Source organism: Onychomys torridus, chromosome 19 (genome assembly GCF_903995425.1).
Source record: "Onychomys torridus chromosome 19, mOncTor1.1, whole genome shotgun sequence".
NCBI classification, from domain to species: Eukaryota; Metazoa; Chordata; class Mammalia; order Rodentia; family Cricetidae; genus Onychomys; species Onychomys torridus.
The window spans coordinates 43,329,714-43,344,054 of record NC_050461.1 but is presented as its reverse complement, the minus strand read 5'-3'; the positions used below and the strand labels follow the sequence as shown (position 1 = coordinate 43,344,054).

At 41.2% G+C, this 14,341-nt stretch overlaps 1 protein-coding gene across 1 annotated transcript in view; it reads right to left on the bottom strand.

Annotated features, from left to right (window-relative positions):
• Adgb (androglobin) overlaps positions 1-3,922 on the bottom strand; it is a 136,334-nt gene extending 132,412 nt beyond the window's left edge. The window contains exon 1 of the mRNA XM_036169025.1: positions 3,818-3,922. Coding sequence (XP_036024918.1) covers positions 3,818-3,891 — 74 coding nt within the window. The 5' untranslated portion in view covers positions 3,892-3,922. The remainder of the gene's footprint in view (positions 1-3,817) is intronic.
• Between the last annotated feature and the right edge of the window lie 10,419 nt (positions 3,923-14,341).

The following is a 14,341-nucleotide window of genomic DNA, read 5'->3' as shown; positions in this document are numbered from 1 at the left end:
TAAGTTTATAATGGCTAAATATAATTATATAACATTACAAAAGGCACCTCACCCCCATCTCTAAATATTGAAATCCTACTTGCCAATAGAATGGCTTTAGAATGTGATACCTTTGGAAGGTAATTAGGTCATAAAGGCAATGCCTTTGTGATGAGATTAGTGAATATATAAGAAGAGGATTGGTCCTCACCCTCTCTACCAAATGAAAGTCAGAAAGAGCTGGGTCCCCTGTGAATTGGGACTTGGCCATGCCTGTCCCTTGGTCTTGCATTTCCAGCCCCTGGGACTGTGAGAAACACCTACTAGTAGCTGCAGTGCCTGGACTATGTGTTTTATTAGCTTCTTAGAATTGGCTAAGGTACTGAAAGGTAATGATTCCTACTAGTCATGCTAATGTCCCTTATGTTCAATGGTAATGGAAAAGTCACCTAAATCAAGACATTAAATATTTTTATTATACCACTATCCCCATACTTATTTTGGAGTTAAAAAATATAATAGAATAATAGAGGGGAATACAAAGTAGGGCTAAGGAAGCACAGGGGGTGTTGAGGTAAAAGCAATCATACGTTGATGGACCTCACTTAAAAAGAAAAGTGGTCACTTGAACACAAAATGTTTTATCTAGCATCATAAATTATGTGGTGGTGTCAGTGTGAGCCCTAAAAAGATTTCATATGGACCAAGTGAGAAAGAGTGTGAACAATAGAAGTGGTAATTGAATGCAAAAACTGAGCTGGGTCAGTTGTATCATCTCAGTATTAAATGGTGCCAATAGAAGATCAAAGCAAGGAATGCAGGGAGAAATGGGTTTTACTCAAATCCAGAAGAACTGAAAACCAAGATAGGGATGCAAACTAAGAGACTGAAGCACACACTAAGAGCTTATCAGGTGTCGGTGACCCTAGTAAGCAAAAGTCAGATGCACAATTTTAGGGTAAAGGAGATGCTCTGGATAACTGCTCTGGGGAGGGGAGGTGGATGAAATGGCTGCTTTCAAGTTTCTGAAAGTGTTTTCTCTTACTTCCTTCTCCTGGATCATGGGAGAGTCGATTGATTTTATTAGCTGTGTAACCACAGGAGTGCTACCCTGACGTAAAATTCTCTAAATTTCTCCCACAGTACTATGAAAGACAATCACACCAGAGTCTAGCTGGACTTTGATCCCTAATGCTTTGTGACTTTAAGACACTTTGTTCTGTATCTGTGAGTCAGCCTTGCATTTATCATTGGCTCTTTGGTAAAACTTCAGAGGAAGGACTTGATTTATCATCCACTGCACGTTCTTTCATTTAACGCTACATCAAAATAATGATGTGATATTTAATGTCTAATCACTGGCAGTAAAACCTAGCTTTAAAATATTATGTTGTAAAAGTACTTGCCTTTTGTATCTTGTTTTTATAAATCAAACATGCATTTGTACCAGCAGGATTTTAATTCAGATTATTTTGTGCAAGAAAGAAGCATAGTTGAAATACTTCATCTTTTTAAAAAGAAACTGGCAGCCCTGGCAAAGGAAGAGCCGGTATCCTATCAGTGGGACTGTGATTCTACTTTATGATGCAACTATCACAGGACCCTACCAGATCATGTCTTCTATATTATCCAGATGCTCTTAAAGACTAGTTGCCTTGTAGAAGTAAAAAACAAAACCAAATAAACAAAAAAAAAAAATCATCTCTTTCAGGATGTAATAAACTAAATTAATGCTAACAACTTCCCCCAGCTCCTAAGTAGGTTTGAGTATATAACCATCATTATTTGGTAACAGGCTTAAAATTCTTTTCCAAGCATGGTAAAACCTGTCAACCATGGTTGTTAATTCATTTACTCTAAGTATTTTTACCAAATGGCCCGATTCTCTGTCTACATGAGATGGTGAATCAGTCTGGCTATCAGAGACACCCTTCTAGAACAGTCTTCTGGGACCAGCTACTCTGTAGGAATTAGCTCATCAATACTCATAATGGCGGAATGGAATAGAAGTTATTTATTCTAAGAATCTGGGAATCTGGCCTATACTACCAATCAATTGTTTTTCATATAATTATATATACACCCACAAAAAAGCATTTTTCAATACCTACTATGAATGACCCAAGAACCATTCTGGGTACAAAGAATTTGACAACATACAAAATAGAAAAACAAAAACAAACAAAAAACCCTGCCTTCGTAGAATTTACATTACGAAGTACCTAAAATTACTCAGTACTGGGAAGACAAATGAAAAAAATAAATTAATTAAAAAATGGTGAGGTGTGTGTGTGTGTGTGTGTAACATAAACAAAAATCAATGAAGAGAAAGTAGAAGACAGAGAGTATTGAGTATTTTGAGTTTTTGTTTTGGTTTGGGCAGGGAAGTAGGGATACAATTTTAAAACAGGCAGCTAAAAAAGATGAGAGAAAATGACATTTAAGGTAACTTGCGAGAGAGATGGGGGAGGGACCAAGTGGGCATCTGTAGGAAAAAGTACTTGCCAACAGGAAGGTCAAGAGTGTGAAGACCCTGGGGGTGGGAAGATGCCTGCAGAGATCCTAGAAGTACAGAGGAGCTGGTATTCTAGTGTGGCTGAAGGTAAGTGAACAAGCAAAGGTAAAAACCAGAGAGGTAGTGTGGGCCTGATTCTCCAGGGCCACGCGGGTCTTGGGCTTCTAGAATGGAACATTAGGCAGTGTACCTATTCACAACTGGTACCCAAAAGTAGAGTGACCCTGTTAAACATCACTTATGTGAGTGTACCATCGGGTCTGAAATTTAAGCTGATAAAATGAACGGGTTATCTGCCAGGTTTCTGGAAGCGTGTTTATTAAAAAGGACAGAAGTAGAAGATCATAGAATGTCAACTCCAGACTGAGCCCAAGAGATGAATTCACAAGACAAAGAGTTTAAACACTAGGGTCCAGAGAGTCAAAGATGCAGGAAGTAATTTTTTTTTTTTTTAAAGATGGGGAAGGAGATGCAGAGGCTAGGCTAGCGTGTATGTAAGAATCAGTTAAAAACCTTGAGCTGCCCATCCCCCACAGGGACTGCATAAAGACTGTTCAGGATTCCATTGAAGCTGGGGGTGGGGGTTGGTCTCTGGAAGCTGGAATGGCTTACATATGTGATACGTTTAAGCAATGGCCCAATTCTACAACAAATCTGCTACAGAATAACTGGATATACCCAATGGAAAGAGACCACCAAAGGCAAATACCGTGAACAGAGAGTAGACACAACAGTATCCTAGAACGAAAATGACACCAAAAGGATTCCATGAGTCAGCTTGCGTCCCTCCTCTCCGAGGAGGCATGGGGAACTAAGACCTTGTGCTGTAGACTTCACTTAGTTTTCTGAAATCACTTCATGGTTAATACCATCTGATAAAAGCCTGGGAGGTTGGGCTGCTGCAAAAATACAAACTCTCTCTTTCCCTTCTCCCTCCCTTTCTTGTCTTCCTCTCTGCCCCTCAGACCTCCTTCCATGGGGACAGGCAAAAGCCAGCAGGTCTTTAACAGGGTCTTCCTAGATAAGCCTCCTCTTTAAGAAAACTTCTTCACTGTTTGAACCTCTAGGTGGCCTATGCCACTTAGGATAGAAAGAAAGAACTGGGAGAGGTCACAGGTGGGAACATTCAGAGCAGGAAAGCAGCCTCTCTAGACTGAGGAGGATAAGGGAACAGGCATCTCCAAGACCGGTCTCCTGGAAACCAGACACAGGCCAAGCGGATCAGTTCCTGACCACAGGGTAGTTTGCTCTGGGGCTGGTCCCAGCCCTGCATGGGACTGGTGCAGGGGTTAGTGAAGGCACCGGGTGGAAGATGTCCCTTACTCTTTAGATTTATCTGATCCGTGGGCAGAGTTGATCCGATGCACTTCCTTTCTTTTAGCTGGTTTGGAGGCCATGCCTGAGGCTCACCCTGGCAGCCTCCTCCAGCAGGGCCCGCTGAGAGCGCGCCACAAGGCCGCGAGGCTTCCGAGGCTTCCCCGCGTCTGCCGTTGCCAGGAGACGAGTTCTGAGAACCGGAAGGCTCCTGCCCGGCCTGCCAGGGGGAGGAGGGCGGGCTCTGAGTGGAAGAGATAGGAGTGGGTTTAGGGCGGAGGAACTGTGGTGTGGGCACGCGTTGACAGGATCCACCCGCTGCAGAGGGCGTTCCCTGCAGCATGCTACGCCTGGGTCTGCGACTCTGAACCCTAGACAGACTCAGCTCTTCAACTATGAGAATTCAGGTCTTATTGTTGTCGTACCCCAGTGTTCTCTTAGCTGAAGAAAGAGTTCCATCATTAAATGCTATTGAGCTTGCCAAAGGCTTAAAAAAAAACAAACAAACAAACAAACAAAAAAAACGGTTGATCTATAAAGGAATCCATTTGTGGAGATAAACAAGCAGGGTCTTGTCTGGCTAGGTGAACATTAATCCCGTTACAGAATGGAGGGGTGCTGACAATACTGGACAAGAAGGAATCTAAGTAAACTCCAGATCTATTAAAGCTCTAGATTTATAAAGCTCAGGCAGCCTGCAGTGGTCTTGCCTTGGTTCTCTTTGACCCTCCATTTGGTAGCATATGTTAACACCTACTCTGAGGATAAGACGGATGTAAAGACTCTTTATGTGCCTTCTGGGAGCAGGCAGATAACATGAACGAACGTGGCCAACCAGCTAAATACGGAGCTGTGGATTCTATACTCAACTAAGAAATGCTTATACTGGAAAGCCACCTCCTCACTGAGACAAAACAAACTATTTTTTTCAGCCCGTTGTAACTTCAAGTCAAATTTGACCCATGGCCCTGACAGGTAGCCTCTCCCATAAACCTGGAAGTAATAAACAAAATAAGCCCCTCTGCTCTTGGGGGGAAGAACATGATGAGTCTATGATTCAGTTGAGAAAGCGACTTCCTCAGATCATATCTTTCAACTCTGACAAATGACTGCCTCACCTCCATTCCGCAGAGCCTGGATTGTCCAACTATAACAATCTTAATACTGTTGAGAGCTACATAAATGACAATCAGATAATGACTTCGTTATGTTTTATATATAAAAGAAATTCAAAGCTTGAAGTATTAAATTTATTACTGCAGAAGTGCCCTCAAATCCCCCCTTTCAACTGGATCTACAGACAATGGAGAGTCCACAGAGGGCCCTGCTTTGTTTACCAAAGTTCTAGAATTTCCATAGAATTCTTCTAAGTGAAAGTAGACAAAATGGTGAGAAAACATATGAGTAATGAATTTAATGAAGTAATAAGGTACATTGCCATAAGTTGATAGACATGATCCATGTTTAAAAATAGCACAGCTTTAAGTAGCCAAACACATGGAAGGGTGAGTTTAATTCTGAGATGTGCCTGTCCCTGACATCGTCCATGCCTGCAAATGCCAAGACCCTAAGAGAAGAAAGGCTTTACAAATCAAAAGAAATACAAGCCAAGCACATTTTACAGATTTGAACCCCAGACCTGGAGGAGCAAGGTGTTCTGCCGGAAATCACAATGCTGCACAACACTGGGGTGTGTGTGACAGGCATTAAGTCAAGAATGCTGACTGAAGCCAATCATCTCACTATTCCACTCAGAACCTCCTTTCAGATAGATGTTTATCTATTGTTAGGATAAAAATAAGAGGGAAGTCATGAACGAGAGGCTCACAAAACAATTGTCAGAACTATATTGTCCTAAGAAATTCTTAGGCTGGTGTTCCTTCTCCTGCTATTATTATATTGAGAATGTGACACAGGCAGATGGAATCTCTCTTCCTTACAGAGTTAAATCATTGAGCAAGCCACATAAGTAGCATGTATGTTTCTCTAAAGTGTACAGCGACATGTATGATTGGACATAAAAGGAGACTTGGTCTTATGGATCTGCCTTTAAAATGAATCCATGTACTATAATTATGATAGATGTCTACTACATTGGGAAAGGATACAGGCTCCTTTAGAGACCACCCTGACTTTAAATCCTGGCTCTTGTTCACTCAATGCTCGGAACTTCCATTTTCTTTATTTGTAAAATAGGGAAGAATGATACCACAAATGTACTTGACATGTCATAAGCACTCAGGGGAGGGTGATACTATTACCCCACAAGGAAAGAAGCTACAGGGCCGAGGGGGAAATGGAACAGATAGTAGGTAGTTGAACAAGGCAGGCTTTGCCTCAACCTGAGCTGTCCACACCCTCAGGCTACCCAACTGGTCACATTTCATGATCCAGGTGGTTGCCTTGAGTTTCAGTTTAGGGAATTACAAATTTGTTTTCTATGAAATACCTTTAGAGACTAGGAAAGAAGAGAATGGTGTTATTATTGCTGTTATTATTATTATTGTTTTAACTATTATTACTACAATTATTATCATCACCACCATTATTATTAAGCATGTAGCCATGCCCCCAATAAGACTTGCTCTAGAGGGAAGAGAAATTTGTCTTAGGGCAGCAGTAACTCATAGGGAAGTGGTTAGAAAGACACACTTCCTTCTATCACAGAAACAGAGCAAACCTCTGGGGATCTTCGGAAATGTGCAAACAAGGTTCGGTATAGCCTATCTCCCCACCATCAGCAGTCCTGGATAACCAGAACAGAGGAAGAGGAATAGGAGAGGAGTTGGTGTGTGTGTGTCAGGGGGGTAATTTCTACCTCTTACCATCCTCGATTCAGGTGCCCTCTAATGCTCAAGTCCACAGGGAATCACACAGATCAGAACATAACATTACTTCATAGTGCAGGTTCATAAGCAGCCTGCTCCCTTCCTCTTTCAATTAAAAGGAATTTGTAGCCTTTTTTTTTTTTTTTTAGTAATTGTTTTTGCTACCCCAGAAATGGAAAGAACCCAAGGCCTTGACCATGCTAAGCAAATGTGAATTCCAAAGAGCTACATCACCACCCTTCAACTGAGTGAATTGAGAGTGTTTGAAAATGGCTTTATAAATTACAATTTTAATTTGGCCATTTCTACTAGTACTCAGTCTCCACAAATGCAATGGATGATCTGGGTTCTGTATGTGTAAAGCCAGGTGCCACAAAATATTTATTAGTGGATAAACTTTAGCTCTTGCATTACTGATCTTTGGAATGAAATTCTGAATATAGATTAATTTAAGCAAGGGCACAAGGAAATAAGCTATTAATCCCTAGCTAGGGAGGGTACTGTATCTCTTTAATCTCAGCCTTCAGGAAGTAGAGGCATCTTCAGGAAGCAGGGATTTCTGTGAGTTTGAAGATAGCATGGACTATATAGTGAGGTCAAGGATAGTCAGGACTACCTAGTTGAGACCCTGTCTCAAAACAACAATAACAACAAAAACAACAATAATATAAAAGTTAGTTCCTCCTAACAGACCCCATACATAATACTTAAAATGACCATAGTATTCTCAACAACAGCATCACAGAAAAAAATTTGAAGAAAATTAATATAATCAAAATATATTCAGTACCCCAACATGTAAAATTCACAATTACTGAGTGCCCATAAAAACCAGTAGGCAGGAAGACAAATTCCATTAAGAAAAAGAAAAAGTTGTTTCAAAATGAATAAAATAATATGGATGATAAAATTAGCAGACAGAACATTACAACAGTTATCATTATTGAAACCCAGATATGCAAAGAAGCCAGAAGATTGGATGTGCTAACCTCAATTTAGGAACATCTGAAAAAAATAATACAATGTCTATATTGCAAAACACGCTGAATTGGATTGATAGCAGACCAGATATTACAGAAAACTGGATTACCTCATTTAAGACTCAGAAATAGAAGCTATCCAAAAGTAAAGAGAGAAGAAAACACTGTTGAAAACATGGATAAAGTCTAGGGTAGTGTAACAACACCAGATGGCACAATATTGATGTAGTTAGAACACCTGAATGGGCAGGGACATGGTGGAGGCTGGTGGAGGCTGAGGTGCTGAGTACAGAAAAAGGTTATATGAAAAGATAATGGTTGAAACTTTTTGAATTCTATAAAAGTTATAAACCTACAGATCCAAAAATTTAGGCGAGCCCTATGCTTAGCGAACAGTAAAAACTCCATAACCAGGTTTGTCTTAGGATTTCTATTGCTGTGATGAAGCACCATGACCAAAAGAGCAAGTTGGGGAGGAAAGGGTTTATTTGGCTTACATTTTCACATTGCTGTTCATCACTAAAGGAAGTCAGGACAAGAATTGAAACAGGACAGGATCCTGGAGACAGGAGCTGATGTAGAGGTCATGGAGGGGAGTGGCTTATTGGCTTGCTTTTCCTGGCTTGCTCAGCCCGCTTTGGCCCCACTTACCATGGGCTGGGCCCTCTCCCATTGATCACTAAATAAGAAAATGCCTTACAGCTGGATCTCATGGAGGCATCTCCTCAACTGATGCTCCTTCCCCTATGGCGACTCTAGCTTGTGTCAAGTTGACACCCCAAACCAGCCAGTACAGGGTTCATTATGACCACACTGAGTAAAAAGACCTATAGTTAGAGAGAGATCTCAAAATGAGCCCAATGAGAAGCTGGCAAATAGTTAAGAAAGGTTATGGCTCATTTGGGATTACAATGTGACTGGCAAGCTTGAACCTCTGGTAAATAGGACAAGGTATTAGTGGACAGCGTGCACCAAGAGTCATAATATCTCAGATCCATGAATATTCTGGAAGCTGGGAATTATTGTAAAGGCTAGGAAGCTTGATATGTGTTACCATTCTAAGAACATGCTTATAACAGTTGTTTTAACGTTCTCATCCTTTAAACCAACTGCCTGTATTCTTTTTGTGTTAATTTCTGTTCATTGATTTGTTTTTCCTCTTAATGCTGTATATTTTGCACTTTATTTTCTGTTTTTATTAATTAGCTATAACACATGTATTTTATCTTGTTTTGCATTTACAACATCTATTTATAAATATTAATACTTTTTACTTTAACTGTGTTTATCTGTAGGTCTTGGCTAGAGATTTAATTGTACACATTGTACATTTCTTAAAGGATGAGTAGGATTGGGTTCCAACCCTGAAGAATTCAGAATTCTGTGAAGCAAACAGAAAATAAACTGACATTTACAAATGGCACAGTAGATTCTACTAGATGGCCAAAACTTGAGCTTTATAATAGCCTCAAGAAAGACTTTGGCCTATTTTACTTCTCTGTTCCTGTGATAAAGCACTGACCCAGAGGAACATAGAGAAGAGAGGGTTTGTTTTAGCTTCTAGGCTTAGCCTATCCTATCATCCAGAGAAATCAAGGCAGGAACCTGGAGACAGAACTGAAGCAGAGACCATGGCTTGCTTAGCTACCTAGACAGCCTAGGCCCACCTGTCCAGGGATGGTGACATCTACAATGTGCTGGGCCCTCTTGTATCAATTAATAACCAAGAAAATGCCCCCACAAATATGCTCACAGGCCAACCCGATGGAGGCAATTCTTCAGTTGAGGTCCCCTCCTCCAACCAAGATTAGCTTTTCACAGACCTTCAAGGTGACATATAAGACATTATGCCTGGCTGGGTGGTGGTGGTGCACACCTTTAATCCCAGCACTCAGGAGGCAGAGCCAGGCAGATCTCTGTGAGTTCAAGGCCAGGCTGGACTACAGAGTGAGTTCCAGGAAAGGCTCCAAAGCTACACAGAGAAACCCTGTCTCAAAAACAAAACAAAACAAAACAAAACAACAAAAACAAAAAAAAACAAGAAACAAACCATTATGCCTAGAAAGAAGTTTCTTAATGAAATCAAGACATGTGGGCACTACATAAGTCAGATACGTGGGGGAGCATGTAAATGCCCATTCAAATCTTGGGCTTGGAACAGCCCAGGGAAACTTGATGCAGCAAGAAGTTGTGGATAGTACAAGAAGATGTATTCCTGGGCTTATCGGAAGAGAATGAGCAGTTGGAAGAACATGAAGATATACCTCTCCCCTTTCTTACCATACAAAAAGGGTCATCAAATTAATTTAAGATTCTGTATAAAGTTTAGCATGAATATGTTAGTGTTTGGACTTGGAATTCTACCTCATTGAATCACATTCAGGATGCATTACAGTGAGCAAGTTAGACTCTGAACTTTTGTTTACTCATCTAAAAGCATGCTTCCTGACTTCATTTCTCATTTTGTTTATTGCAATGATTGACTGTGCTGCATCGTATGTTTAACAAAGGCAAATGAAATACAAGCAGTTATTCTTCTACGAGGCACCATTGCTTAATCTGTATGAAATTCCTAAAATAAAGGGGCAAAAACTGAAATCGCAAAGAAGAGACTCATAAAATTTTGTGTTACTGCATTCTGTGAAGATTTCAAATAAGTTTAGCATCTTCTAAGAGCTTAAAGATTAATTTCAAGTTTTATAACTTGAGGATTAAAAGGAACAGAATGAAATTGCACAATGAAGATAGCTTTGTTTTCTCTCCCCCACCGAAGAGTGTTAGCATTATACATCCTGCCAATCTAACTAGACTCTACTCTTTTTTTGCTGAATTGCTAGTAATTCTTTACATTTATGAAACTCATTGTTTCTGCATATCTCATATCTTATACATGCTATTTGTGCTTGCATTCATGCATGTGTGTGTATACACACACACACACACTGCCTGTATTATCAAAGTGCATTGATTTAAGGGCAATTCATCAAAAGTAAGCTTCCTTTACCAAGGAGTCAGTTCTTAAAAGTTAAAGGCACGCAGAGGAAGAGCACAGCACTGGAAAGATGTGCTTAAGGACCACAGATGCAGCAAAAAAATAAGATGTTTTTATTAGATGTCTACTGAAAGGACCAAGAAGATGCCATAACAGGCTGCTTAGTCTTTTCTCAGAGATCAGGCCTCAATTTCAGTTTCCTGAGACTTGAGCAAGCAGTTTCTGGGAGGGCTGTGATCAAAAGACATAGTCCTTGCAGTAGCTCCCTTTCTGCACGTACTCTGACTGCTCAAGGTTCAGCCAGTGGTTTACTGTCTGGGACCCCTCACTAACTTAGAGCTATGTGAGTGGGTCAATGTAAACATGCAAGGTCAGCCAGCCTCCATGGCAGCTCAAGGACAGAGCCTGGGACTTGTCCAGACCTGCCCAAAATGATAACTGTAACCCCCAACCAGTAAATTCAAAGGTTACATACCCTCACCCAATCATATGATGCGAAGGCTTGTACTACCCTGCTTGTGGTTTCTCCCTTTAAATACCTCTTGCCTTGGGAGCTCAGGGCCGTCCTCTTTCACCTGGCTTGCCAGTGTGTTGGACGAGGACCAAGCCCGAGCTTGCTTGTTATCAATAAACCCCTCTGTGTTTTGCATCAGATATCAGCTTTTTGTTGGTCTTGCTTGAGGGGTCTCGTGACATGGCCACAACACTACTATGTCCAGGGCCTAGTTCCAGGGGGTGAGATAAATAAGGAAGTGTCTCAGGATTTCTATTGCTGAGAAGAGAGACCATAGCCACAGCAACTCTTATAAAAGAAAACATTTCATTGGGGCTGGCTTATAGTTCAGAGAATTAGTTCATTATTGTTATGATGGGAAGCATGGTGACATGCAGGTAGACATGGTACTGGAGAGGTAGCTGGGAGCTCTACATTCAGATTGGCAAAGAGCAAGAAGAGAAAGTGAGACACAGTTCCTGACTTGAGCATCTGAAACCTCAAAGCCCACCCTCAGTGACACACTTTCTTCAACAAGACCACACGCGGTCAAACGAGGCCATACCTCCTGTACTGGCTGGTTTTGTGTGTCAACTTGACACAAGCTAGAGTCATCAGAGAGGAAGGAGCTTTGGTTGAGGAAATGCCTCCATGAGATCCAGCTGTAAGGCGTTTTCTCAATTAGTGATCAATGTGGGAGGGCCCAGCCCCTGGTGGGTGGTGCTGTCTCTGGGCTTGTGGTCCTGGGTTCTATTAGAACGTAGGCTTAGCAAGCCATGCAGGCAAGCCAGTAAGCAAAATCCTCCATGGCTTCTGCATCAGCTTCTGCCTCCATGATACTGCCCTGTTTGAGTTCATATCCTGACTTCATCAGTGATGAACAGTAATGTGAAAGTGTAAACCAAATAAACCTTTTCCTCCTCAACTTGCTTTTGTGGTCATGGTGTTCTGTTGAAGCAATAGAAACCCTAACTAAGACACCTCCTAATAGTGTTGCTCCCTATGGGCCTATGGGGCCATTTTTATTCAAACCACTGCAGGAGGGTAGAAAACTGAGAAAGTCACAGCCCTCTCTCCACTCCAGTAAAGGGAGACAGATGATAAATGTATAATAAATAAATAATGATGCTATAAATTAGATTAGGAAAAAGGAAGTAAGGGTTTTTTTTGTTTTTTTTTTTAAAGCATGAAACATGGAAACTAGGCAGGAAATTGCTATTTTATATCAAGGGCATAGAAATGGCTACTCTGAGAATATGACATTTGAAGAGGGACCTGAGCTGTGTAAGAGGGTAAGCTACCCAAACCTCTGTGGGTGAGAATGTTCCTTGAAAGGCCATCATCAAGTGAATTCTCTGAGGTAGAAGGGTGCATGCAGTGGGCATGCTGTGCCTCTGCAGAACTGAACACAGGAAAGAATAAAAGGTTACTCCAGAGAGGAACAGAGGGGCAGACCCTACACCCCTCGTTAAGTTCATGGCATTTATTCTGAGCTGGATGGAGGCAATCACATTTGGAGCAGACCTTTAGAGATGTTATTGAAAATAAATATTGGTGGGTCCTGAGGGGTGAGGAGGGCAGAAGCCACGAAAAGCAAGCTAACTTGCTTAATGCTTTCAAGGTTGTTTAGCAAAAAGTACCATCAATGACACCAGCCTACAGTATAGGAGTGTAGCAGCTTGACTGTGAGTGGCCCCCATAGGCTCATGTGTTTAAATGCTTGGTTCCTGGTTAGTGGAACTGTTTGGTAAGGGTTAGGAGGAGTGGTGTGGCCTTGTTGGAGGAAGTGGGTCACTAGTGGTGAGTTTGAGATGTCAAAGGCTCATGCAATTCCCAATTAGTGTTTGCTCTTACTCCCAACCCCTGCCTCTTTCAATTTGTGGAGAAGATATAAACTCTCAGCTACTGCTCCAGTGCCATGCCTGTCTAGCCTGTTGCCGTGTTCCCCACTATGATGGTCATGGACTCTTCTATCTTCTGGAACCACGAGCCCCCAAATAAATGATGTTTTTTATGAGTTCCCTTAGTTTAGCCGTGTTGTTTTGTCACAGAGACAGAAGTAGCTAAGGCAGGGTGTGAGAACTGGTTGGTACCCAGTGTGTTCTAAAGATGCATCCAAGTGCCTTTTCTGATAGTCTGCTTATGGTATCTGAGCCAGAAGAAGAATCAAAGTTGTGAGTAAGGATTTGAGTCTATGTAAGTGACACTACCAGTTTCCAAAATGAAAAGAATGTGGAAAGCCCATTTTTAGCAGAAAATATAGGTCTTTGAGTATGCCTTAGAAATGGGTCTAGGGTCTCAACAAAATGACCACACAATAAAAAGAATGTAGGCAAGGCAAAATGTTTTATATCTGAGGATGGTGCATGACCAAGCCAAATCCAGTAGTGGTCCTGCTGTATTTTTACTCCTAATGCAAAAGGATTCTGTGCCTCGCTGTAGTGGTCAGAATTCAGCCTCACGTTCCGGGGTGGTAGGCTAGTTGAAAATGGCTCAACTGGTAAGCAAGGTGCCAATGGAGCCCCAACAAAGGGTCAACGAAGTGCCAACTTTGAGCACAGGATGCAACCTTGAACACTTACTCTGATCTTAGAAAACACTAAGGAGAGGTTTGTCAGCTGCATCTTTACGAGTCTCTTTAAAGATGGAGGAGTTTTCTTCATCTATTTAACACTTGGATAGAGAAAATAGCACATCTCCTGTACATTTCCTGGAGATGTGTTATGTCCATAGAGTAATTTTATCAGAGCCTAGGAAACAACTGGGTTAACTGTGAAAATAACTGACAAGATTTGTGTCTGTGTTACTCATTTAAGTCGCCCTGTTTACCATTTTTAAATGATAATGCTTCTTAGATGGAAGTCCCACTTTAGAACTTTCTAGATTATTTTTTCATTGGAAATGTGGGCTAGAGTTCTCCCTCCTCGCAGAGTAGAGTAGCTGTTAAGGAAACATTTGCTAGAAGAGGGTGAGATTTCACAAGTCATCACTAAATTTTAGAATTTTTGTCTCATGTAATCTCTGATTTATTACACAGTAGGTGAATGATACACTTCAAATTTCAAAAAGGGAAACTATTTGGTCAAAGCCATTCAGTTGTCCCAATCAGTTAGTTAAGTAATACAAATGTCTGCTAATTGCTGTGAGCTGGGTGGTATGCTGACAGTTAGAAATGTACCCTGAATACTGTCACCAGGAATTCACAGGGAGTTTGGGGTACTAGAAAACAAGCAGGACAGT